This window comes from Petromyzon marinus, chromosome 44, assembly GCF_048934315.1.
Source record: "Petromyzon marinus isolate PM22_M1 ecotype Great Lakes invasive population chromosome 44, UKy_Petmar_22M1.pri1.0, whole genome shotgun sequence".
Lineage (NCBI taxonomy): Eukaryota > Metazoa > Chordata > Hyperoartia > Petromyzontiformes > Petromyzontidae > Petromyzon > Petromyzon marinus.
Genome location: NC_133710.1, coordinates 3,115,425 through 3,142,390, shown reverse-complemented (window position 1 = coordinate 3,142,390; position 26,966 = coordinate 3,115,425). Strand labels below are relative to the sequence as shown.

Below are 26,966 nucleotides of genomic sequence, written 5' to 3'. Positions count from 1 at the left end.
CGCGATCGGCCACTTTATTGAGCCATCATTTTCCGCCCAGGTCGCTTCTTTTAAAATAGCTACATGGCTCAAGTGGGCGTTACCTGGTGAAATAAAAAAAAGTGTGTTTGTTTTTAGACACAGAGCCCCCTTTCTGGCTCTCCATCGCCCTTCGCGCTCACTTTCTCTCTTGTAAAATATTCCACCTCGTCTGGCAAAAGACAAACAACAGCCTCGGCGCGTTTGCCAACTTGCAGTTGGGGGAGGGGGGGGGGAACTCCCATAAACTAACACAATGCCGCTGTATAAACAATAACAAGGAGTGGGCGGCGGAGAGGAGAGAAAGATTTAGAAAAAAAAGGTACACCCAGCAAACTTTACTCAACATCCATCATCCGTGGTCCGTATCCATCGGCCAAGCGCGCACCAAGGTCACAAAGTCCGATTCATGAGCAGCAACAGCCGGGCCTCGGCCCAGCAGTGTGGGGGTCGTACCGAATGCCACCCTAGCGGTGTCGACGGTCAGCACCACGCCCGACCTGCGAGCCGGAGGTGACCGGGTCGATTCCATCTCCAGGCGCGCCAGTTGGACCAATGGGGTCGAGTTTCTTAAATCTCCCACCCCTCAACTCCCCCGTGCCGCTGTGCACCCAGCGGTAAGAGTGGGTGCCCCGCAGATATTCCGATTGGGCGAATCGCGTGTGGTGGGGTAAAATGTTGGGCAACTCCCGGGTCATCGAAAGCGTCCGGCCAACGTGGGTTTAGAGGCTAAAAGTGCCCTGCAGAGCCTTTAGGGGCTCTGCAGGGCTCCCTCTCGTGGAGGACCTTCCGCCAGTAGTGGCGTGATGCAGGGAATTGCAGGGCTGCGCCTGCATCTCTTCGGCGGGCGTCGGTTCAAACTCGCGCCCGTGGTTTTGACAGATTTTCCACCTGGACGGGGCTCCACGGTCACGTGACAAACCAAACCCCACAATTAGTTTCGCGATGTTTACATCGCTGAGCTTCTCGCTCAACGGCTCCATGCCCCACGTAGACCGGTCTGACCGCCTCCTCTTGCTATCATCATCATCATCCTATCATCATCCTATCATCATCCTATCATCATCATGTCATCATATCATCAATCATCCTCTCATCATCACACTGTCATCAACATCCTCTGATCATCATCCTGTTATCATCATCATCCTGTCATAAACATCCTCACATCATTATCCTGTTATCATCCTCTCAACATCATGTGGACTCCGGTCATCCTCGCAGCGACTTTCACTGCATCGCGCGCTTTCAGATGCGCTTCTGTGGCCGTCTGGAACGCTCTTCCTTCCGATATTAGGAAGCCACTGGAGCTATGCACTTTTAAACCATCTACATTGACAATCTCATTCCTTTAGAACTGCTTGTTGTTGTGTTTAGTTTGTTGTCCTTCCCCCGCACTTTCGATTAGCACGGTTGGCTACGTACGGTGCGAAAGAAGTTCAACGTACGTCACTGCTGCCATCGCGCGCGAGAGTGGGGGGGGGGTGTGCAGGAAGCCAACAGAGGCCGATGGACTCGGAGAGTTGAGCCCGCACAGGACTCGCAGTTGTAAAACGCTGATGAAATGGACGAGTTGATTTTTTTTTTACAACAAAAGGCAATAGATCTATTTTGTTCTCGGCGGGTTAAACATCGTGAACTTGTAAACGAGAACAACCGCAGTTGTAACAGTGTTGGTTGGCGCTGCCGCTGACAATGGGCCAGGTAAGCGCACACCTGTACGGCAGGGACCTTCCCATGATATTCGCTTACAGATAACACAATAGAGCAGCTCCCAACGTGTACGACTCAGCGTCTGTAGAGACTCACACGGTGGGGGGGGGGAATATCTTTTTTTGTCGTTGTTCCGTCACTGCGACCAGAGTTCGATTCCTGTCCACGGCCACCTACAGCAGCGGGTGATAGCCCAAGTGGGCCCTTGTCCTTCCACAGAGTACGACTCGCCCCTTAAGTGCGTGCGTGCTCGGTGCGTGGTGTGAGACTATCAGAACTGGGGAGACAAAGGCGCCCGGGCCATGGTACTCGCTCACAGCACCCATCACTTGCCCCATGCGGTATATTTTTTTGTTATGTCCCAGCTTCAAGTGCCATTCGTGGCTCGCGGGGAAGACGCCTTTCATTCACGTGGGCCCATTGCACTCTTGAGCAAAGCTTTGTCCATTATAAACCATCATCATCATCAACATCATTACTACCATCAACACCACCACCACAATCATCATCACCATCATCACCACCATCATAACCACCACCATCATCATAAACAGCCATGACCAATCCACTGCTGGACTAAGGCCTCCCCCAAGCCGCCGCCGCCGCTCACGATCCCGCGATGGATCAATCCACCCGGCATCTCTTTAAGCCGCTCCATCTCCCTCGAAGGACGACCTCCTCCTCCTCTTCCGGGACGCGTCCCCCATTCTTTGACAATCCGGTAGACTTACTCAAACTTGGGGGGTGGGGGGGCCGGCGACGTTTCTTGTGACCTATTTTGTCTCTAACAGGTGTAACACACCGCGCCCCCCCCTCCCAAAATAAAAATACAACAGCAAACCTTAAGTCTGGAGCAATCGACAGACAGCAGCCTCAAAATACGAGACGCGTTGCGTAAAACGCACGCGCGCACAGGTCCTGTGCCATCCAGGAAAAAAAACAACAACCCCCCACAAGTGTGGGGGCCATTGCATGGCGGCGGCGGAGGTGGTTTTAAGTTCGGCTCCACCTGTTGGGAATTGGCATCAAGAGCCGCCGCCGCCGCCGCTGCTGCCACACCCCGGAGGAAGGGGGTTGGGGAAGTAAGGCTTCGGTGGGGGGCAGGGGTGTCTGTGAAGGTTGTGATTCAGGCAGAGGGCGCCTCCTGGTGGTGGCGTTGATTCGGTCAAGCCGCACTCTTTAATTCCTTCCGCTCAGTTCGTGAATGCGTTCACCGAGTCGGTCGAGTCGTGTTCGTCCGTTCGGTACATCGCTCATTCGTCCGGCAACTCATCCACCCATCAATTCACCCGTGCGTTCATTCACCCACACCTTAGCCCGTTCACCAACACATCCACTCGCTCACTCATTTCACCAATTCAATCACTTACCTATGCACTTTACTCATTCAGCCATTCATTCAGCCATGCCCAAACTCATTTTACAATGCACTAACCCATTCATTAATTCTTTTGCGCGACGTCAAGTGGGTCCACGGATTTGCAATTCGTAACCCCAATCGCGCGCACAAGTTTCTGTGATCTTCCACGCGAGAGTTCGCGCCCGCGGGGTGGATTCGCATCGGCTCGATGGCGGGAACTTAAAAAAAAAACTTCCACCGAAATTTAACAACTGTGCCCCTGGCGTCGACTGACGGGGCGGCGGAGAGTCCACTCGCAACGAGCCGCAGAGGCAGATGTCACGGAGTTACCTCCGAGATCCATTCAAATAACCTCCAATCCACACGCACGCGCGCGCGCACACACAACACACGCCGTGGTCGCGGGAGGGGCTTGACCAGTGCGTGTGGCCGCTCGTCCCCCCCCCTCCCCCCCCGGAGTGGGGGCTGCGTTGGCGCGTCTCACTCTGCGGTTTCGCGCGTCTCACAGCCATCTCGGCGTTTTTTTACTCCCGAGGCTTTTGGAAGTCTCCGACCGCCTCTGCCAAAGTCGTCCTCGTGCAAACACGACAGCGAGCGCTTCTCGTTTCGAGTCTGAATGCGCGCCGCCAAACGCGACGTTTAAATAACCAACGGGGAAGAAGAAGAAGCAAAAATAAACCAAAACAAGCCGCGTCTTCATAACAAAAAATATAATTGGGTCTCATTTCCCACGGCGATTTGGTCACATTCAGGAGGACAGCGGCGGCGCGTTCCGTGTTTGGACACCGCCGCAGTCTGCACAGAGAAAAGGCGGCCCGGTAAAAACGCGAACATTTGATCGGATTTGCAAACACGACCGCTGTCGAAATCGGGCAGCCCGCGCCGTCATCGCAACCCTTGCCACCGGAGGAGCCGGCCGCTGTGTCCGTGGCCGACCGGGGCAGACGACAATCTTCCTGCCATCCGGTGGCGCCTACGCCGCTCTGCGCTCGGCCGTCGCAGTCGCAAAATTAAATAAACGGAGACCTTCGCTCGCCCACCGCACACGCACGAGTTGAACGCGGCCAACGTTCAATTGTCTGGGGCAGTGCCAGAGGGGTGGGGAGGGATGGCCACGGATGACATGAACACACACCACGTTCGTTTGGCTATGAGCTGGGTCCACATCTGAGCGAGCAGTTGCACGCATCTAAATTGTTGTAAGCAAACAGTATGTTTAACTTCTTTCACACCATACATAGCGAAACCGTGCGCATCGGCGGTGTGGGTGGGAGGACAACAAACTAAAACACAAAAAGCAGTGGTTAAGAAATTAGCTTAGAACTGATTTTTGTGTTTGGTTACGCAGAAACGACTTTCAAGCGGCCATCTGCTCCCGAAATTTGTAGCGGCGTGGTTCACCGCGTGCTCAAAATCGCGAGTTACAATCGGTCGTTACAATCCTGACGTGGGCGGCCCAGAGCTGATCTGACCAGGGGGGGGGCGGAGGGGGGGGGGGGGGCTAGGCTATGCCGTCAAGGGCGAGGCCAGACACCAAGGTCCTTATCGGGCTCCTGTTCGCTCAGTTGTGTGGACACAGCAGTTGCAGGAGATCTGAGTTGCGCCGTTTCCAGAGCGCTCGGGTGCGGACCGAGTTAAGGGAACCGTGGTTTTGTCGCTCGCCACCGGGTTTACTCGCCGACGATTTTGCAATCAGCAGCCCGTGGATAAGACGGCGTGGCGGGCCGCAAGGCGGCGCTCGCGGCCGCCGTTGATCCGCAATCCGGATCCTCCGCGAGCCACCAGACCACCAAGGGATCGCTCTCTCCGCTGTCAGCCCACGAGGAAAAGAAAACGTTCTCAAAGCGGTCCAGAGCTTGCGCGCTTAAAACAGACGCTGCTGGAAACAGATTGGTTTGGGAAGCTGATAGGCTGACGGACTAAACAGACACAACAAGGGAAGACAGCCAGAGCCGGCACCAACAATCAACCAAGCTCCGTGATCCTGTATTCGGGATGTTTGACCAAGCCCGTGACTACTGAGTGTTTATACACGTGGCAGAAAACCGGGTGACCCGGAGAAAACGCATCTGTGCGAGGGCGGTATCAGTCAATCCCCTCTACTGCCATTATTCGGCTGGCCCTAAGCTGGGAGGTGGCTGCCTCAATGCCGAAGGAATGGAACGGGGGGCGGGGGGTTTGACGAGCTTGTGTGAAGTCCGTTCATTTATTACCACACAACGCTGTTCGGGCGGCGAGAATCCCTGCGAGCTGCAGTAAAAACACAAAAAGGCCACTCGACTTATTCTAGGCGTTCATTATTTTTCGATTTTGGCTTCTCGCCGCTCGGCACCCTCGCAGCGAGACGAGTGAGGTGACCTCCTCCCATCGTCATCTCTCTCTTATCGAGCTCTGGTAATAACCGTGCTCAATTCGAGAAACGCGTCAACTCTTACAACTTTTATAGTGCTGTTTGTTGCTGGCCGCTTGACGTTTTAAAGCCTTGGGGCCTGTGCTCATCAATCGTGTTAAAAAAAAACACAAACATAGGCTTAGTCTCGTACCATGCCAAACCCACAAACTCTCACATTCACCTATAACGTGCCAACCCCATAGACTGCCACATACACCTATAACAGCTGAGACTACCCATACCCAGCTCATTGCAGGGTCATACAGTGGCAAATAGACTGGCACAAAAGATCCCAAGAATTATAGATTCACAGAAACCCAGAGCCTCACACAAAGATCCTAAACATATCGAATCACAGAGAGCCCAATAAACTCACAAAGACCCAGGTTCACACAGAGACCCATAGATTCGCACGCAGAGAGCCACACAGTCACATGGAGACCCACAGACTCACATGGAGACTCATAAGACTCACACAGTGAGGCCTATAAACCCGCACACATTTTCCTAAGACTCGCATGAACGCACGCAGAGAGCCACAGACTCGCATGGAGACCACGCAGACTCGCAGAGACACACGGGGCGGCCGTCAGGCGTGATGCTGCAGGCTCGCCAACATGTAATCGACGGCGCCCCAGTCGGTGTTGCACAGGATGCTGCCGGTGCTCTGCGACACGTCGTTATCATCGTCGCCACCTTCTTCTCCTGCTGCTGCTGCGTTGCGAGCTCGACCCGCGCGCACGTTCAGGGCCTCCAGGTCCGTGTCTCGGTCCTCGGGCAATCCTGGAACCTGGAAGGAAAGAGAGACAAGGATGAAAAGTCATGCACGTGCATGGCCTCTGTGTATCGCTGTCTCCCAAGGGGCTGTCCTCGCAAGGGTTCAGTGGGCGAGAACGGCGGCGAAATGGTCTCAAACCCCCTCCTCCTCGTCCGGGGATCGTTCCAAACGAGTTTCTGGCAAAACAACGAAAGTTGGGACGAGGCCGCACGCACGCACGGTTCATCACAACGGATGAGGGCAACCGACGCTCGGCTTGGCCAAACGAGCCGAGGGTGACCGCCGATGGCCCCAACCGCCGCTCACCCCCAGCAGGCTGCCGCTGTCGTCTCTGTCGAGAAGTCTCAGCACGTCGTCCGGCACGCTCCAGTTGCTCATCGCAGAGAGCTCCGCCGAGTCTCCCACCACCCCGCCCTCCCCGGTCGTCCTCCACCTCTCCTCTACCATCCTCGCTCCGTCCTCCCTCCTCCTTCCGTCCCAGCGGCCGTCAGCGGCCGGCAGTTCCCCTCCTCTCCCGGCCCTGAGCGGCGATTGCGCTCTCCCGCCGGAGCCCGGCCTGCGGAGGGCGGTGGCGGCGGCGTGGTGCGGCGGAGACTGCATCGGCTGTTTCAGAGCCGGACGGAGCGGCGCTGAGAGGTAAAAAAGTGAAAACGCAAACCCAAGTGACAAGCGGGACGGGGAGGATGGGCGACGAGACCGGCGGAGGGCCGACGATGGCGGAAGGTTCGGCCGCAGGCGAAGCGTGGTCGCGTTGGAGCGGCGACGGCGCCAGAGACGACCCGGAGCAGCCGGCCGCCGCTGCTGCTGCTGCTGCTGCGCAGGTTTGGCTGAAGCAGCGAGCGCGGTGATTTAGGGTGTTTTTGAAAACGTAGTTGTTGGTCACAGGCACGAAACGTGAAGGAGCCAGCAATAAACAGCACTCTTAAGAGTTGTAATCGGTAAGAGTTAACACGTTTTTGGAATTGAGCAAGGTTATTTTAAGAGCTTGGGGAAAAGAGAAGATGGGTGGGAGGGAATTCCACATTGGAGCAGTGGGAGCAGAAAGAGAAGCATTGTGACCTGCAGTGTGGTGTGTGAGTGAGTGGGTAGTTGGGTGTGTGAGTTACTATGACCTGCAGTGTGGTGGGTGAGTGGGTGGGTGTGTGAGTGGGTAGGTTGGTGTGTGAGTTACTATGACCTGCAGTGTGGTGGGTGAGTGGGTGGGTGTGTGAGTGGGTAGGTTGGTGTGTGAGTTACTATGACCTGCAGTGTGGTGGGTGAGTGGGTGGATGTGTGAGTGGGTAGTTGGGTGTGTGAGTTACTATGACCTGCAGTGTGGTGGGTGAGTGGGTGGGTGTGTGAGTGGGTAGGTTGGTGTGTGAGTTACTATGACCTGCAGTGTGGTTGGGTGAGTGGGTGGGTGTGTGAGTGGGTAGTTGGGTGTGTGAGTTACTATGACCTGCAGTGTGGTGGGTGAGTGGGTGGGTGTGTGAGTGGGTAGTTGGGTGTGTGAGTTACTATGACCTGCAGTGTGGTGGGTGAGTGGGTGGGTGTGTGAGTGGGTAGGTTGGTGTGTGAGTTACTATGACCTGCAGTGTGGTGGGTGAGTGGGTGTGTGAGTCGGTGATTGAGAGTGCAGCGAGTGTGCCGCTGTGCCCTGCAGTGCGGCGGTGGTTGAACACGGCGTGGCTGAGACACCACGGTTGGTTTGGCGGCCCGGACACTCCGCATACCGGCGGCAGAGCTGGCGCTGCGCCCGCGCTCCTCAGCCGAGCGGAGGGTGCGGGTGGCGCCGAGCTCTCCCCGCCGGGGAGGGCGACCGCCGGCGGCCGTGGCGACGCGGCTGCTGAACGAGACGGCGCGGGGCCTCGCCGTCGCCGGCGGCGGCTGCCGGGTCCGGCCGGCGCTGGCGCTGCGCGGCCTGACGGCGGCCGGGGTTTGGCGCGGCCCGGCCGGCGTTCCGCGTCTCACAGCGCCGTGTGCCGAGGGTCGATCCCCACCGGAGGAGCTGCTCCTGCTTCGGAATGCGTCGACGGCCCTGGGAAGAGATTGCGATCGATTGTTTCGCGTTCATCGTCGCGGGCATCATCGCGACCCTAGACGTCATCGTCATCCATCACTATCGCGGCACTGCTGCGGTCGCCGTGCTGGGGGTGTTCATCTGTTGTTGTGAGTGCAGCGGGGAAAGCACAGCAGTGGCGCGGGGGAGGTGACTAGCAGCGCGCGCAGTGCGCTCTGCTTATACCCGTACAGCTGCGTTACCCCTCGCCTAGTGCAGCAACCATAACGCCCACGATCGCACCGGACAGAATGAGAGTGAGTGGGAGAGTATGAGTGAGAGATAGTGAGTGAAAGTGAGTGAGACTGAGTGGGTGGGTGACTGCGTGAATGAGTAGGTGTGTGAGTGGGTGAGTGAGTAGGTGAGTGAGTGTGAGTGGGTGGGTAAGTGAGTGAGTAGGTGTGTGAGTGGGTGAGTAAGTGAGTGGGTGAGTGAGTGTTAGTGGGTGTGTGAGTGGGTGAGTAAGTGAGTGGGTGAGTGAGTAGGTGAGTGAGTGTGAGTGGGTGGGTGGGTAAGTGAGTAAGTAGGTGTGTGAGTGGGTGGGTGGGTGAGTGGGTGGGGAGGTGGGCGAGTGGGTGGGTGAGTGAGTGTGAGTGAGGCGCCGTACCCGCGTGTGGGAGTGAGGCTCCGTGCACGAGCTGTGGGGGCAGGGGCCCCGGACCGCCGGGAGGGAGTTGGAGCCGTCTCGGACAGGAGCTGCCCCATGAGCACACGCGCGTCCTCTGCCCTGCGCTCCGCATGCTGTGCCCGGGTCAGCCTGGGTCAGCATGGTGGGGTCAACCACGGTGGGGTCAGCACGGTGGGGTCAACGAGGTGGGGTCAACGAGGTGGGGTCAACAATGGTGAGGCCAACGTGGTGGACGTGTCCCACCTGTCCCTCTCCTCCTTCTCCTTCAGCGACAGCTTCAGCGGCTTCCCGTCGGCCGCCTTTCTCCGTCGGCCGGGACCGCCGGAGATTCCGCGGGACAAGGGGTCGGGGGGAGGAGGGCACGACGACAGAAGCGAGGGTTGAGATCGCGACGTCGTCCTGGCCAAGCCGTGGCCGATGCCGCCACCCCAAGCTCCAACCATTTAGACCAGACATGGGCAAAGTACGGCCCCCGGGCCGTATACGGCCCGTTGGGCTTTTTAATCCGGCCCGTCGAACTTGTCCAAATATTATTATTAAATTTTACCTTTCTCCTGTAATGCCCCCATTTCCTCATTAGATGGCGCACTTTGCCTTGCAAATAAATGCTTTGCTACCTGTTAAAGGCCAAATCCTTTCTTGTAATGATTTTTACATGTCATTTATGTTAGTTCACACAAACACATTTGTTCCTGGCCCGGCCCCTCTGTCAGATTTTAGAACCCATTGTGGCCCGCGAGTCAAAAAATGTGCCCACCCCTGATTTAGACCCTCGGCCGCGGCCAACAACGGTGGTGAATATCTGCACCGACCCCGTTCTCCCCGCGGGTCGACTCGGCCTAAAATGATCACCTGCTGCTGCCAGACCCGCTCACAGGTTGCGCCCTCCCGGCCTCCGTGGGTGCTACTCGCCAACAGCGCTCGGCCCGACGGCAAGTGTGGGCCACACGGGGCAGCTTTGCTTTTGTGCGTGCTTACGGGCGGCTTGGAGGAGGCGGAGGTGAACGGCGCGCGCTCGCGATCGCGCAGCCCCGCGCGCTCGCGCCGGTACTCGGCCAGCTGCTGCAGCCGGCGCTGCTTCATCCACTCGCGCAGCCTGCGCCGCTCGTCCTCCTGCGGCAAGCGCCCAGCGGCACGCGCGGCGCTGCACGGCACGGCGGCACCACGACACGACGGCTCGTTGACGCAATAGCACAGCGGCACACCGTGTGACACGCCAACGGACTGACAAGCTGAGATGCTGGTGCATCGAAACACCCGACACACGGGCATGCTGACAAGGCGACACGCACGCACGTCAACGCCAATACAGACACACGCGCCAACACACCGTGCCCATGGAAAGCAGGGCGGTGGGGGCGGCACGCTCGACAAAACCGTGACCTTTCACCTCTCGGCAACTATCCTCTGTGCCTGCGATGGGCTGAGCCCCATGTCGGCCGCACCGCCGTCTCTGACGACGTCGGCGATGATGTCGCTCACTCCTGTGAGGCCACTCCAGCGCAACTCCTCGTCCCTGAAAACGACGAGGGCAGATGGGTTGGGGGGGGCGACAACATAGAGCAGCCGGGGTGACTCATGATCCACCACTCGCCAACCCGCGGCGGCTGTCAGTTGCCTCCTTGCTACTCTTCTCTTGCTACTACGGCCACGGCTACTGTTCCAGTGAAGTCCCGAACAGCGACACAACCTCGTAAGTTTTATTCATATCGGAGGATTGTCACGGGAGTTATCGTGACCCCCCCAACCCCTGTTACGGATAGGCAGAGCTAATGCATTATTGCTTTCAGGCTTAGTGTGACATTGTTCATTATGCCAAGAAAGCCTCACAGAGTCTCAAGGCTCGGTTTTCAGGGGGATTCCTGCTACGTTGGGCTGTTCGGGCTTCGTGTGGGAGGAAACCGGAGAGCCCAGGGAAAACCCAGCACGCTCAACCAGGCTCAGGTCTGCTTAGCACTGACCTCTGTGATGAGATCGGCCACGCTCCCGTAATTTGGTTACGAACGTTCAATGGGCTTTCACGTGGCTGTGAATTCTGCGTGTATGCGTGTGTGTGTGTGTGTGTGCGCAACACACACCTGTCTACGCCGTAAATTAGCTCTCCGTCACCTGCAAAACAAACACACCAAGTCAGAGCTAACCCGTATGAATACAATGCGAGTACAATTTGAACTTATTTAGCGTTTGATCGCTGCCGCAAATCGAGACGCTTCACAAAGCCTTGCGTGAAGCTCAACAAGTTCCTTTCTTTCGTTGCTGCTACTGCATTGGCAGTGGTGGATGAACACAAACAACAAACTCAACCCATTAATCAATAACACCGTGGCCTTAAAAGGAAAAAAGATACAACGGGTGACGTTTATAGCAATGGCCCTTCAAATGCACCTGTTGGTGTATTAGTGGCCATACTCACGGTTGTATTAAAGTATTAGCTCTGAGCATCGTTGGTACTGCTTTCCCTACCCGCATCAGGGAGGGTCGGTGATGGCACGTCCCTTCCCAAGACGTCCACGGATGTGCCGCTGGACGGGCGGTGTCCGTTCTCCGCTTCATCCACGTCCAGCTCCCACTGTGACGGCGCTGCCCACCCACCCGTCTGCCCCAGCTCTGCGCAAAGAGCGGAAAGTTATGAGTTATTCTAATTATTATCATATACTTATATATATGTGTGCTGCAGATGCATAACCCCATTGTCCTATGTGTAATGACCGAAATTCTAGGCCACTCACCCGAACCAAATGTGCAGCCAAACAGACTACCAGGAAGTAGGCCAAGGCCTCCTATTGGTGCAGAGAGGCCTCTCCGTGGTGATTGGTCGGGAGGCAAGGTTTGCAGGGATTGGAGGAGAGGTTCAAACTGAAAAAAGGCGGGAAGCGAAGGTTGGAAGTTGGGAGCGACGGTCGAGAACCGTTGAGGGAGAAGGACGGGGATCGGCTGAAAGCAAAACAGTGAGAGACGTTTCGAGAGAAAGGGGCTTGAAAGGGATAAAAGGGGAGAGCACAAGGAGAGGGGACGTTCGGGGAGAGTGGGAGTTTCACGAGTCAAGCCAGAAACGGGGCCCAGTGTTGGTGCTATGCCAAATAACGAAAGGCTCCAAGTACAATGCGTGCCGGAGTCTTTACATATGCAAAGCCTGAAACCTTGTCATGTGAATGTGGAATTTCCACCGCTAGAGTTGCAGGGCTGTCCACAGGGGATAAGCACCCATGGCTCAATGCTCATTTGAGCAGATCACTCTGACTCTTGACTCGTATACTCCAGGCCGTGCGTATTGCCCCGGCTGACAAGAGTCTGAAGGTTTGTTAATGAGAAAACGTTTTTAAAGTTGTAGCCAGGCACTCCGAGATGTCACCGAGTGCCATCACTGCCTTGACGTCGCATTGAAACGTAAATGGCAGCGACGCCACATCGATGTGCCTCAGGACCAAAGTCAAAAAGGAGCGTTGAGGCATTGGTGCTCATTTCCTAGTTACAGCCGTGCAGAGCCAGGGGTGGAAATTCCACATTCATATGGCGGGGGCGAGTCTATCCAAAGTACAATCACTTTGATTTACTCACAGAGTGGTACTCAATTTATCGACCCTGTTGGGATGATGGGGTGAGTCAACCCCCCCCCCACCCACCCAGGATTTGAACCCGTTCCACCGCTGAGAGACCCGGGCGGTTATTGGCGCTGTGCGAGACCGTGCCGGCGCGATCCCACGGTTACGTCGCTGAAGTCCGGTGGTGCGTGCCGGGTCGTACCTCTGTCCGTGGAGGGCCCTCGCCATGGGGCGTGGCGTCCAGCCGTGACCTCGGGGTCTTTGGGCAGCACGACCCCACCCAGCTGCTCAATGGTGTCCACAAGCTGACACGCGGCGGCGGCACGGACAACGCGCCACATTAACAATCGTCGTCGTCGTCGTCGTCATCGTCGTGGTGTCATTTATTTGTCCGCGAAACCCTCACCGAGTTTCGAGACTCAGTTTCAGGGGCGGCGCTGCTACATTGGAATGTTCGGCCATGAATTCCATTCGTTGAGAGTTTGGCTTCGAGTCGGAGGTAGGAAACCGGAGAACCCAGGAGAAAACCCCGGCACGCTGTACAGGAAGGGGATCCGCTCGACTACAGACGGGATCATGAACCTCCCCACCTGCTTGCTGTGCTGCCTTCTCAAGGCCACCTCGCAGCCAAGTGGTTTTGGGAGTTTCACAAATCTCCACGCGATCCACCAATCCTCATCGCGTCCAACGCGCTGGATCTCAGGTGCGCCGCAGCCACCACGCCCGGGGGTGAATAAGCGCGAGCGAAGATGTTCATTTGAAACTCCCTGGGGCCCTGTTCGAGTCCAGACTCAAGACGTTCCACCTCTACTCTGCCAATGGCTAACTGGCCCTCTCGCGATGCCATGAAGAGCCCCACTGCCTCTGTTCAGCGTCAAGAAGTGCAGTCGCATTTAGATGCCGCTATAGAGTTCCACATTGTGTTGAGCAGTGGTAACACTGACAGCAACAAGGGCCTGGGTGCAATTCCCAACTCGGGCGCATTTCTCTATGAAGTTTTTATCTCCTACCCCTGCTCTGCATAGGTTTTCCTCCAGGTTCTCCAATTTCCCGCAACTCCGATTAGCATGGTTGGCTACTTACGATGCGAACAAAATTCAACATGCATATATACATTTTCTCCCAATAGCTAAAACAACCCATAGAATGTAAATGGTGTTGGCAAATTACTCAATTGGGATCACAAACAGCAGCAGGAACATCGGTCCCGCAAAGATTTGGCAGGACCCTCCTGAAATAGAGTCTTGAGATTCAGCGAGGCTTTCCCGAGTACGGCGACAATAATAAAACCGGACGCTGCGCGGACATTGGTGCGAGGTCCTGGGAGCGTCGAGAGAGAAGCGGGGAGCATGGAGGAGGGGGGCGGTGGTGGCCTCACCAGGTGGGCGCTGCGGAAGTCTGCCTCCACGCTGTGCGCCACGCGCTGCAACGCCGCCAGCTGTGCGTCCATGTGCCGCAGCCGGGCGGCCGCGCGGCCGTGCGCCCCCCCGAGCCCGCCGGGCCCGCCGGGCCCCCGCACCGGCCCCGCATCCCCGGCACCTTCCCGTTGTTCGGCCGGCGGCGCCGGCGGCCGCGCCGCCGTCGGACGGTCCTCCTGCAGCAGCAGCAGCCGCCCGGTGAGACGGTCGCCGCGGGACGGCGAAGGCTGGCGCTCTGCGCGGCAGAGGTGAAGAAGAAGCCGGAGTGGTTTATAAACGCTCGATTCGCGAACGGCGTCGTCCGTGCAAGCTGCGGGGCGCAACGCTGCGGGAGAGTCGGCGCCGTCGTGCGCAGCATCTCACAAGTCACGGACGAGCGCTTGGGGAGGCGGCCAGAACCGCTCCCACCCACAATTACCCAATCTCTGTGGTCCTATATGTCTGTAAAACTACTGGGACATCTTCTTCTTCTTCTTGGTTCTTTCGGTAAAGTCACGTAGAAGGGAAATAATCATAAAAATAAAACAATAAAATAAAAAAACATATAAGAACCAAGAAGATGAATCCCTGCAGTCACGAAAGCTTTAAATCGAAATTTTACTGGACATCTGTGAAAAAGAGCTTTATAGCTCATCGAATTCCTCCAGTATAAATGAATATTCTCATTCTGATGTTTGGCCAATTCTGTTAACGAGTGTCTATACGTGTGAGAAGAAAAAGGAGCACCCGGAGAAAACGCAGACGTACGAGCAGGGTGACGCTACATCCCCGTACAGATGGATAATAATTCACTTTCTGTACTGTCATCATACCCTGGCAAGCCAAGAGATGGCGACCTTGACGCTCACAGGGAAGGAGTTTCACAGATTTGCTTGATTCACCAACGCTCCCATGGACCACCCGCCCGGCACTCGCACCCACGCTGATTTCGCGGCTCTATCTCCTCGGTGGACGTCCGCTCGGACGCGTTCCATCCCGTGGCTGCCACTCCGTTATTGCTCCTGACCAACGGCCAATGTCCCTTCTGGCCGTGACGCATCCTGCCCAAGCCCCGCTCACTCTGCTCAACAGTTTAAAACTGCGTCGATCACCAACACCGTCATCACCATTCGCGAAACTAAACCGCGGCCTTGACGACGGGACGCTCACCGCGGCCCGGTACCGGCTGCACCGCGTTGACCACGGAGGCCGCCAAGAGGTGCAGCTCGGCGCTCGATGGCTCGGGGAGGGTGGCCGCCGCCGATGCGGCGGCGGGCCGGGCCGCTTCGCCCGCGGACGCCGCCCCGGCCACCGGCAGGTCCCTGAGCTGGTCGTCGTCGATGTCCACCACGTTGATGAAGCGGTGCGCCAGCTCCACCTGGACGAGCGCGGTGATGGCGCATGTTCAACCACTTAGTCGCATGTTGTTACCGGCATCGTGATGTTGATGGTTGATGATGATCATGATGACTGAGACGAATATGATTGGTGATGATTATTGCAATGATGGTGATTGGTGACTAATGATGATTACGAACAGAGGTGCAGTGATCCACCGTTCTCCTGGTAATCTGATAAATCAGTGAAATTCGATTCAGAATCATCCACAGGACCCTTGCAGACAGCAAACCAAACCTCCACACCAATGAAAACTCACTGGGTGGCTCAGCCACAAGGCACAGCTAACCATCCCACAGCGCAGGGTGTTCACTCACTCACTCACTCGTCCTCTCACTTGCTCGCCCACTGCCGCTGAGTGAATGTGGTGGGGTGGAGGTTGGAGGGGCGAGGGACTTGCTACAGACCTGCTCGCTTGGCTGACTGTGGGGAGCCGTCGAGGCTGGGGCTCCCCCCTGCCGGTCCGGGTAGCGTAGTCCAAACACGACGTCCGGGGGCAGAATGTGCCCAGCCAGCACGGGTCTGCTGTCGTCTGTTCACAATGGCCACACATCATCGTCATCATCACCATCATTGTAATGCCGCCGCCGCCGCATGATATTCACTCACTCTCGAAGAGAGAGGACGACTCAGGGGCACGAGGAGGAACCACAGACGAGCGGGTAAGGCAGTAGCAGCCAGGCGATGAGCCAGCGTCAAATTCCCCCCTGAGCTCTGCGGTCTTCTTTCTATAAAGGTGTTATTGGCAAAATATGGAGTGCTTACAAATAATGAGTGGTTCACGATCACATGCTTTTTGTTTGAAAGGTGTGCGCTGTGTGGGTATGCTACGTACGTGGTGTGTATCTGTGTGTAGGTGTATGCTACGTGGTGTATGTGTGTTGGTGTATATTATGAGGTGTGTGTGTGTGTAGGTGTATGCTACGTACGTGGTGTGTGTATGTGAATGCTACGTACGTGGTGTGTGTGTATGCTACGTATGCGGTGTGTGTGTAGGTGTGTGTGTAGGTGTATGCTACGTACGTGGTGTGTGTGTAGGTGTATGCTACGTACGTGGTGTGTGTGTAGGTGTATGCTACGTACGTGGTGTGTGTGTGTAGGTGTATGCTACGTACGTGGTGTGTGTGTGTAGGTGTATGCTACGTACGTGATGTGGGTGTGTGTGTAGGTGTATGCTACGTACGTGGTGTGTGTGTAGGTGTATGCTACGTGGTGTGTGTGTGTGTAGGTGTATGCTACGTACGTGATGTGTGTGTGTGTAGGTGTATGCGACGTACGTGGTGTGTGTGTGTGTAGTTGTCTGTGTGGGCACCTGTCGTGGTGGTGTTGGTGGCCGCGTGCCGCATGCTCGCCGCGTTCTTGCTGGTGCTAGCAAACAGGTGAAGCTCGGCCGAGGAGGGGACGGCACCTCGCAGCACGTCCTGCCGCGCTAGCATGTCCCTGAACGCACCTGCACAACACACAGAGAGCACACCAACACCACGAGCCCTGGTCTATCTACTGCTAGATGATGCCCTCCCCACACCTGCTGCACCAGCGCGTTCCTAATCGAGCGTGCGCAACACTAAAAGACAAATATCTCCCATATAGCTTTCTACAGACTGTTAGGGCAAGTTCTGTTATTGAGCGCCTACGAAGACCGGCACGGTACACGTGGGGATGGGTGGCCAACGCCACGCCTGGCCGCTTTTCTCTCCCCCAGTGGCGATGTTTACACACCGCACCAGGTACTCAGTTGGGGCTGAGTCGACCTAGGTGAGGTCCGGGACCGATTCAGATAATCGTCACTGGTGTTGGCCGTGAGCGGGAATCGAACTCGGGTCGCCGGGTTCGTAGCGCACTACCGCTCCCCACACACCACTCGCGCACACCACACACACCCCACCCCGGCTGGGTTTTAGAGGCAATCGCTCATGCACCTGATCTCTCCCCCACCTTGCACCCTGCGCACTCTGCAGCGCCAACCAATCCAACACAGACGCCATCGTCGCCGGCATTTGAGATTTACAACTCACAAACCCACGGGCTGGCAAGGCTGTGCGCGTCATCCTCATCCGCTTGTCACGCGCAGCTAACATTCAAACCCGCTGCATTGTTACATGGGGGGATCCCTCGTCTTACCGGCTCTGATCACGTATCCGTCTCCGTCCAGGTCAACTTCTGTCTGCTGCGACTCCTGCCGTTACACAGAGGCCCGATTGGCCGTTCAGAGATTCCGATTAGAACACACCACACGGACACCAGCAACCCGCTCACGCTTCAATGCGCCCGGGGCATTATGAAGGGTCACTTGCGCGCATTTGCTCAAAGTTTCCTTGACGAAAAGCATTTCCGCATTCACTTACTCGCCATTATCCTTTTTGGGGTCGCTAAAACCAGAACCAATTTGTGGCAAGGCAACATCGTTTGACTGGCCTCTGCCATAGAAGTGTGGAATTTCCTCCACTGGCTCAGTGTCCCTGTGAAGCCCCACCACATGAAGCCAAAGTCTCTCATTTACCGGATCAGCCAAACATCCCAATGTAGCAGGAACCTTCCGACACAGAATCTTGAGACTCAGCGAGGCTTTCCTGGGTAAATAATTGTCATACTAATAAACATTATTGTGGGAATGGTTCATACACACACTCACGGACACACAGATACACGACACACATACACAGATACACAAATCGACAGACAGCCAGATACACATACAGACTTACAGACACACGGACAAACACACATATAGAGACAAAGATCCCCCGTATAGCCTTAACAGACTGTAGGGGCAAGTGCTGTTAGCGAGCACCTATGAAGGCCGGAACGGTACACGAGGGGGTGGGTGGCCAGCACCACGCCCGACCACCTTTGTCTCCCTAGTAGCAATGGTTGCACACCACACCAGGTACTCATTTGAGACTGAGTCGGCCTAGGGGAGGCCCGGGACCGGTTCAGATAATCGTCACTGGTGTTGGCCGTGAGCGGGAATCGAACCCGGGTCGCCAGGTTCATAGCGCAGCGCGCTAACTGCTACACAATCGCTCCCCATATAGAGACACAGACACACATACATACATACAAACACACAGACACACAGACACACAGACAAACCTCGCGCGTCCGTGGTTGTCCCTCCGTGGGGATGATGGACTCTTCGGGTCTGAAGGACACGGACGGCCTTTTGTTGGACGTATCGGGGTCCGTCTCCTCCGCCCGGCGTCTCCTCCTGCCGAACACAGCTCATTGCCATCAAGGTTTCAGTTCAGCTGGGTCTGCATACCCAGCACACCACATCCAGTATACTATCTCGCTGTGGCTCTCGCTACTAACACAGGACCCATAGACTTACAGGGGACTCACAGACTTGCAGAGGGCACATACACTTTCTAAGGACACATCCTTACATATGACCCATAGACCTTTATAGGACTATAGACTTACATATGACTATAGACTTATATAAAGACCTATATAAATAAATCAGACCCATGACTTAGATAGGATCCATAGACACGAACCAAGAGACTTACATAAAACCCATAGCCTCACATAGGACCACAAGCTTACTTAGGATTACGGCTTGATCTCAGCTGACTGTGGCTCATGCTATGACTGTGGCTCATGCTATGACTGTGGCTCATGCTATGACTGTGGCTCATGCTATGACTGTGGCTCATGCTATAACTGTGGCTCATGCTATGACTGTGGCTCATGCTATGACTGTGGCTCATGCTATGACTGTGGCTCATGCTATGAGTGTGGCTCATGTTATGACTGTGGCTCATGCTATGACTGTGGCTCATGCTATGACTGTGGCTCATGCATTGACTGTGGCTCATGCTATGACTGTGGCTCATGCTATGACTGTGGCTCATGCTATGAGTGTGGCTCATGCATTGGCTGTGGCTCATGCTATAACTGTGGCTCATGCTATGAGTGTGGCTCATGCTATGAGTGTGGCTCATGCTATAGCTGTGGCACATGCTATAGCTGTGGCTCATGCTATAGCTGTGGCTCATGCTATGACTGACTGTGGCTCATGCTATGAGTGTGGCTCATGCTATGACTGTGGCTCATGCTATGACTGACTGTGGCTCATGCTATAACTGTGGCTCATGCTATGACTGTGGCTCATGCTATGACTGTGGCTCATGCTATAGCTGTGGCTCATGCTATAGCTGTGGCTCATGCTATGACTGACTGTGGCTCATGCTATGAGTGTGGCTCATGCTATGACTGACTGTGGCTCATGCTATGAGTGTGGCTCATGCTATAACTGTGGCTCATGCTATGACTGTGGCTCATGCTATGACTGTGGCTCATGCTATGATTGACTGTGGCTCATGCTATGGCTGTGGCTACTGGACACCTGCCACATACTCCGGTCTTATTGACACCCTGGCCCCAGAAGTTGGTGACGAGGACAGTAAAACCATCACTCGTGCCCCCCCATCATCTCACCTCCTCGCGTCACGCTCGTTTGGGGGGGCCGTGTAGATCAGCTGTAGCCCACTGGAGCCGATGTTTTCTGGGGGCAGCCCCCCATTCTGGATGCCTTGCAGCTGGGAGAGCGGGATGAGGTGGGGAACGGAGCGCGGAGGAGATGGAGCGCGCGCCGGGCTCTGCGCTCGTGACAGCGACAGAGGAGGAGGGGGGGCGGGATTAGGGTCAGAGGTGACGTCACAGCGGCTGTAATTTAGACCCCGAGTGGTGCCACACGCAAAGTGATGCCCTCATTCTGATGATGATGATGATGAAATATTCACGCTGATGTTGAAAATATTGATGGTAATAAACATCATTAAATGGCTGAAAACATCTTAAAATAAAAACACAATGCAGGACCCTTGTAAAACAGAGTCCTACCACTCAGTGCGGTTCTACTACCGGACAAGAAAGTTATTATTATCATTACTCTCGTGGAGCAGCACGCCACTTCGTCCGCGTAAAGCCAACTTCTCACCGCAACGGGCGGCAGCGCTGGGAGGTGCAGGAGTGGCAGGGCGAGCGTCTGCCCGGCGGCGTTCGGCACAGCCATCGGCGGGAGCATCAAGTTAACTGTCGGAGGTGGCGGCGGCGGCGGCTCGCCGTAGGTAAGGTGCGCCGTCTGGTACGACGTCGCCGGCGGCAGTGATGGCTCAAAGCCCAAGAGCGGCCACGCCGACGCCGCCGCCGCCGCCGCCGCCGCCCCCTGGCCGGACGCCACCGGGAACGCCGGCCCCGGCGCGGGTGCGGTGGGGCCGGCGGCGCCAGCGGTGGCCGCCCGACGTGGTGGGGAAAACGGCGCGGCGCCGTCACGCGGCGCGCCCGACAGCTCGTACAAGTCCAGGTTGAGGTGCGCGTGAGCTACGTCCGGCCTGCGCTGGGAGCGCCGCGCCTGCTGCTCGCGGGCCTCCTGGAGCGAGTGCGGGTCGTACTGAGAGAGGTCGAGGTGCGTTGGCGGCGCCGGCGACGCCGCCGGCGGCGGCGGCGGCGCTGCCGCGGCGTGGGGAGCAGCGGCGTGCGGTTGCGGCCGACCGTGATGACCGCTGGGAGGCCAGGCGGTGGCGGGGCGGCTCGGCGGTGCAGCTCGTAGCGTGGGGACCCCTGAGCGGGCGTGTGCGACAGAGGGCTCGGCGTTGAGGTTTTTAAACGACCGTTACCCCCCCAGTTGAATCGCGATCGTGCGGGCGGCGTCGCGTCCCGAGACAAAGACTCTGTTCGGGAAATCTTGCAGAGCATCCCAACCCTTCATATGTGAGAGAATGGCTCACGGAAGTGGATGTCAGAGCTACCTCATTCAAGTAACCACTGGTCCACAACGTAGGAGCCAGCACAAAGTAAATAAATAAAGTGAATGTATTACCTTATTAAATGAGCTCTTCGTCCAAATTAATGTAACGGTGGAATCTAAATTCGCATTTTCAGCATTCTGTCCCTTGCTTCCGATAACGTGCACCAATCGCGTGTGCACGTGACCATTTATATGGCTATGTCGGGTGGTGGAGGGTTACTCAACAAATATTGGAAACAATAATTTCGTGGCTGAGCCCAAAACATCGATTACGAAGCATGACACTGGCTTCGGAGACCTGTGTGTTAAGAATGCACGTCGACATTATTTACCAGCGAATGCAAGCCCGGCGCCGCTTTTGATAAACAGTGGCAGCGGCGGTGGCGGCAGGAAAGTTGGCAGCGCCGACTGCGGCGGCAGCGTGAGGAGCGGCATGCCGCTCAGCGCCGGCGTGGTGAGGCCGGCGGCCTCAGGCTCCACCGCGATCGGTGGCAGCGAGAGCGAGGGCTGGCCGAGCTGAGCCGGCAGCGCCCGCTGGCTTTCCCCGCTCAGCGTCAGCAGCGGCAGCGCCAGCTCGGACGCCGACATTGCAGCCGCAGATCGGGCAAAGTCCAGGCCGGGGGCGTCCAAATCCTCGAGCACCAGCGGCCTGGACAGCTGGGCCGGTAGGTGACGAGTTAACTAGGAGCAATTTTCATGATATGATATAATATACATTTTCACGGTACCATATTTTCCATTATCCATTATCAAGGATATTTTAGGGTATACATTTTCATTGTACAATATAATATATACATTGTAATCATATGATGTTAACTTTAAAGATAAGATACACACTCTCAATTTTCATGAAATTAATCGAATGATATTCTTTATCATCCTGAGCTACGCAGTAAAAAAAAAACTCTACTTCGGCCAATGAAGGAATCAAGCGAATCACACAGCCACCTCGATGGTGCCGTGGTCCGACAGGCACGTTGCACTGCCCGCTTGGCCACCCGGCTCCAGGGGTCCTTGTGCCGCCCTCCCTCCCAGCAGAGATCCATTACCCAGCGGCACCGCAGGCAATGCAGTGGGGCGGTCAGCTGGCAGTGGTGGTGGTGGTGGTACTGGTGGTGGAGCAGATACTGGTGGTGGAGTTGGTGGCTGCTGCCGGTAGCTCGTGTGGGTGTGTTCACGGTGGGTCTCATCGTGGTAGTTGGAATCGTGGCTGGCACGGTCGTGGTGGTTGCGGTCGCGTTGAGTGTGATCGTGGTTGCCGCGATCATGGTGGACATTACCACGGTAAGTCTGATCGTGGTGCGTACGACTGTGGTGGTAGCGGTCGTGATCGGCATGATCGTGGTGGGAGTGCGGTGGTGAGGGCGGTGATGGTGGTGGTGGCACAGGAGGTGGAGGAGGAGGGTGCCTGCTCTGGTCGGAGCTCATGAAGCCGGGCAGCGACATCGCCACTGCTTGCATCATGGATATGAAGTTGTGCTGCTGCGTCTGCCAGAGAGGATGTAGGGCACCATTCAAAAACAAAAAAGACCAGGAATATCGACTAAAATCTCACCCATTGATTCCTCTTCACATGTCGAGAAATTCGGTCTACAAGACACCAATTGTTTCATCTCATCCACCACTGCATTCAACCACCACACTGCAGGTCACAACAACACACTCACCCAATGACTCACCCACTCACCCCTCAATCACTCACGCTCCACACTGCAGGTCGCGAAACTTCGCTGTCTGCTTCGTCCCTCACACTGCTCCACTTTGAAATTCCCACCCATCACCTCTTTTTCAAAGCCCTCATAATAACTTTGCTCACTGCAAGAAATGCGTTAATTCTTATCGCTAGGACAACTTTGACAGTAGTGTTTGTTCTGGCTGCTTGGTGTTTCTTGGCCTTTGAGCCTGTGCTCTGCAACTGTGTAAAAATAAACAAAACTGTCGTGAAGGAACGCACAATGATCCTCGGAAGCTACCGAAATGCACTTGGGGACTGTCGCGTGCGGGACACGGGGCATGCCGCGGAGTCGGGCAATGCAGTGGCAGACGCAGCACGCGTGGGAACAACGGCAGGAAGAAGAATATGGAGAGGGTGGTGCTCTACGGCTCTACGGCTCTACGGCTCTACGGCTCTCCCGGGTGTTCTCGTGGCGTCCGGCACGCCGTCCGACATTTCACTGCACGAGCTGGGAGCGTCTCCAGGAACTGAACTCCCAGCGTTTAGAGGAAACTCTGAGCGCGTGGAGCAAAACACAACCAGCAAACGCGCCGCAAAGCTGCAAGCTTTGGCAAAAGACAAATCGGACTCCACGGCTCCGCCCCTTCTGTAAAGTGCAAGCATGCTCGCATAGCATCGGCATCTCACAGATATCTTCCATTTCATATAAAAAAAAACTAATTCTGTATCGGGGAGCTGATGGGCTTGGGCCTGCTCGATTTGGCAGCGCCACTCGTGAATGTTTGAGCGTCCACGGGGGACACCGCGTGACATAACTCAAAATCACATCAGAGAGTTGTATTGCAGCACAAACCGAGAAAACCCACGCGGGTAAGCAGCAGACGACGGTGCTGTTTGATGATGACGCTGACTCCGACGATTCCTCACCTGGGCAAAGCGCTGAACCTCCTCCATGAAGGCGACACGCGATGACCCGGAGCCGGCGTCGGCTGCAGCGTGGGGTCGCTCCGCGTGGCTCGACCCCCCGCGCCCTCTCCCCAGCTCCCCCGCAGCCCGAGCCCTTGACTCCCCGTGCAGAGACGCCATCGACTCCCCGTCGGTGGGCGCCGCTCGGAGCGACGGATCGGTCCTGAAAAGTCGTGGCGGTGATTGAGTATCGAGGGAGTTTTGTTGAACCAGGCGAGAGCTCAGGAGGCCAGGCAGAGCATCGTTTGCTAGAGCGACCGAGCTGGGATTTGCCCACGTGATAGTGACGGGAGCACCCACGCACGCGCTCTATCACTCGCTAACTCACTCACTCACACTGCCACCGTCCCCTCTGCGGAGACAACGCGGTATTGGAATAGGAACCAGAAGATACAAATAACACAGCCAGACAGCATAAATTACATCAGATACAACACGAATAACACAACCAGACAGCACAAATTACATTAGAATAGAAGACAATAACACAACCAGACAGCACACATTACATTAATACGTATAACACGAATACCAAAACCAGACAACACAAATAACATTACAATACAACAGAAATAACACAACCAGATAGCACAAATAACACAGACAGCACAAATAACATAACAAGACAACCAAAACAACACAACCAGACAGCACCACTAACAGAACAAGGCAACACAAATAACACAACCAGACAGCACCACTAACAGAACTAGGCAACACAAATAACACAACCAGACAGCACCACTAACAGAACAAGGCAACACAAATAACACAACCAGACAGCACCACTAACAGAACAAGGCAACACAGATAACACAACCAGACAGCACCACTAACAGAACAAGGCAACACAGATAACACAACCAGACAGCACCACTAACAGAACAAGGCAACACAAATAACACAACCAGACAGCACCACTAACAGAACAAGGCAACACAAATAACACAACCAGACAGCACCACTAACAGAACAAGGCAACACAGATAACACAACCAGACAGCACCACTAACAGAACTAGGCAACACAAATAACACAACCAGACAGCACCACTAACAGAACAAGGCAACACAGATAACACAACCAGACAGCACCACTAACAGAACTAGGCAACACAAATAACACAACCAGACAGCACCACTAACAGAACAAGGCAACACAGATAACACAACCAAACAGCACCACTAACAGAACAAGGCAACACAAATAACACAACCAGATAGCACCACTAACAGAACAAGGCAACACAAATAACACAACCAGACAGCACCACTAACAGAACAAGGCAACACAAATAACACAACCAAACAGCACAAATAACACCAGAAAAGACAGAAGCAATAACATGGTAGACATGAGACAGTAGCAAGTGAACTAAATTATATAACTCACTATGCTTTATAACATACAATTTACTACATTCAACACATGTCATTCACTATACACTAGATATTGCACAACGCATTTCATGAACATATATTTTTGCTTCAGACCCCAAAACACAGATGACCAACATTTCCCTTACACCTATCGTCATAACCATTGAACAGTTCAACCAAACTTCTCACGGTAACTCTACCTCTCACGTCACACGAGCAGCAGCGGTGGCGGCGGGCAGGCAGAGTGAAGAATCCGCGAGCACCACGGCCACGTGGACATCTCCGTATCCCAAACACCACCACCGTCCCCCCCCCCCACTCTCACCGCGATCTCTAAACACAGTTGCCTGGCAGCGGTCGCACTTGGCGTGGCCACGCGGCGTGGGTCGCACGGTTGTTTACCTAGCGCGGTGACGGCTACACCGGAGCAAACTTAACAGCCTTGGGGCCGGGGTAGCCGGCCTTGCAACAACGGCAGCAGCATCCAACAGCTACCACTGACCGCTACACCGGACTACACTTCATAACTAGAGGGAGTAGCCGTGCTTGCAATAGCAGCAGCAGCAGCTGCTGCCACTGACAGCTACACCGGAATAAACTTCACAGCCTGCGGCCAGCTAGCTGGCCTTGCACAACAGCGGCAGCAACAGCTACAACTAACAGCTATGCCAGAGTAAACTTCACAACCTGGGGCCGGGTAGCTGGCCTTGCAACAATAGCAGCAGCAATAGCTGCCACTGATCGCTACACTGGACTACACTTCATAACTAGAGGGAGTAGCTGGCCTTACAATAACGGCAGCAACAGCTGCCACGAAGTGAAAGCTAAATCGGACGGCACTTCATAACATAAAGGAGTAGCTGGCCTTGCAACCATAGCAGCAACAGCTGCTATTAAGTGACAGCTAAATCGGACGACACTTCATAAGTAGGAGGAATAGCTGGCCTTACAACGTCACAGCTTCCATTAAGTAACAGCTAAATCAGACGACACTTCATAACCAGAAGGAGTAGATGGCCTTGCAACAACAGCAGCAGCAACAGCTGCCACTAAGTGAAAGCTACACCAGACTACACTTCATAGGCAGCAGGAGTGTAGCTGGTAGCTGGCCTTACAACAACAACCACTGCTGCCCTTCACTACTAAGTGGTGGTGATAGGGCCACAACCAGTCCAGGTTTCACCTCGGTAGTACAGGAATTGGCGTCTGTGCTCAGGTGGATAAAGAAATTGATTTGAACTGAGATCTGGTACCGGTATTGCTGTGTTGAACCTTATCACCGGAGACTCCACAGTGCTGATAACAGACCGAGTGCTGACTAAGAAATATGTCTGTGTTTAGTCTACAGTGGAAAAAGTGGTGACCCCAGGTGGTGATGTCACCATAGCGATGGTGCCAAGTTAGGTGCACAAATCTTGCTAGCAGGTCAAGGGACAGACCTAGGTGCTGTGGGTTGACTGCAGATGCACCGCATGTGCTCCCTACTATGCCAACTTGCTATGCTATGGCCACATGGCACTCCGCTCATCGTTATGAACACACACATTCACTTACACACACACAAAACACAGACAAAGATCACCTGTATAGCTTTTGACAGATTTTTTAAGCAAGTGATGTTAGCGAGTAGTGCCTATGAAGGCCGGCACGGGGGTGAGTTGCGAACACCACGCACGGCCAACACCACGTCTAGCCGCCTTTGTCTCTCCAGTGCTGATGTTTCCACACCGCACCAGGTACTCGTTTATGGCCGAGTCAATCTAGGGGAGGTCTAGGACCGGTTCAGATAATCGTCACTTGGTGTTGGTGGCCGTGAGCGGGAATAGAACTCGGGCCGCCACTGTTATTGGTTTGTAAGTGAGAATCGAACATGGGCTTTCTGGGCCAGTAGCGAAGCGGGCAAATCACTGTGCCACCGCTCCCC

General features: G+C 55.3%; 1 protein-coding gene across 3 annotated transcripts in view; it reads right to left on the bottom strand.

Moving 5' to 3' along the window:
* Window positions 1-2,704: 2,704 nt before the first annotated feature.
* The window catches only part of CPLANE1 (ciliogenesis and planar polarity effector complex subunit 1), a 49,133-nt gene continuing 24,871 nt past the window's right edge, over window positions 2,705-26,966 (bottom strand). For all 3 annotated transcript variants that reach the window (XM_076073935.1, XM_076073934.1, XM_076073936.1), the window contains exons 33-53: window positions 23,625-23,826; window positions 21,971-22,510; window positions 21,352-21,676; window positions 20,210-20,832; window positions 19,708-19,868; window positions 18,358-18,472; window positions 17,386-17,440; window positions 16,577-16,714; window positions 15,672-15,796; window positions 15,037-15,244; window positions 13,848-14,122; window positions 12,672-12,774; window positions 11,391-11,534; window positions 11,006-11,036; window positions 10,318-10,443; window positions 9,906-10,071; window positions 9,171-9,226; window positions 8,907-9,056; window positions 7,974-8,278; window positions 6,568-6,890; window positions 2,705-6,273 (exon numbers count right to left, since the gene is read on the bottom strand). In XM_076073935.1, the coding sequence (XP_075930050.1) occupies window positions 6,073-6,273; window positions 6,568-6,890; window positions 7,974-8,278; window positions 8,907-9,056; window positions 9,171-9,226; window positions 9,906-10,071; window positions 10,318-10,443; window positions 11,006-11,036; window positions 11,391-11,534; window positions 12,672-12,774; window positions 13,848-14,122; window positions 15,037-15,244; window positions 15,672-15,796; window positions 16,577-16,714; window positions 17,386-17,440; window positions 18,358-18,472; window positions 19,708-19,868; window positions 20,210-20,832; window positions 21,352-21,676; window positions 21,971-22,510; window positions 23,625-23,826 (4,372 nt within the window). In that variant the 3' untranslated portion in view covers window positions 2,705-6,072. The remainder of the gene's footprint in view (window positions 6,274-6,567; window positions 6,891-7,973; window positions 8,279-8,906; window positions 9,057-9,170; window positions 9,227-9,905; window positions 10,072-10,317; window positions 10,444-11,005; window positions 11,037-11,390; window positions 11,535-12,671; window positions 12,775-13,847; window positions 14,123-15,036; window positions 15,245-15,671; window positions 15,797-16,576; window positions 16,715-17,385; window positions 17,441-18,357; window positions 18,473-19,707; window positions 19,869-20,209; window positions 20,833-21,351; window positions 21,677-21,970; window positions 22,511-23,624; window positions 23,827-26,966) is intronic.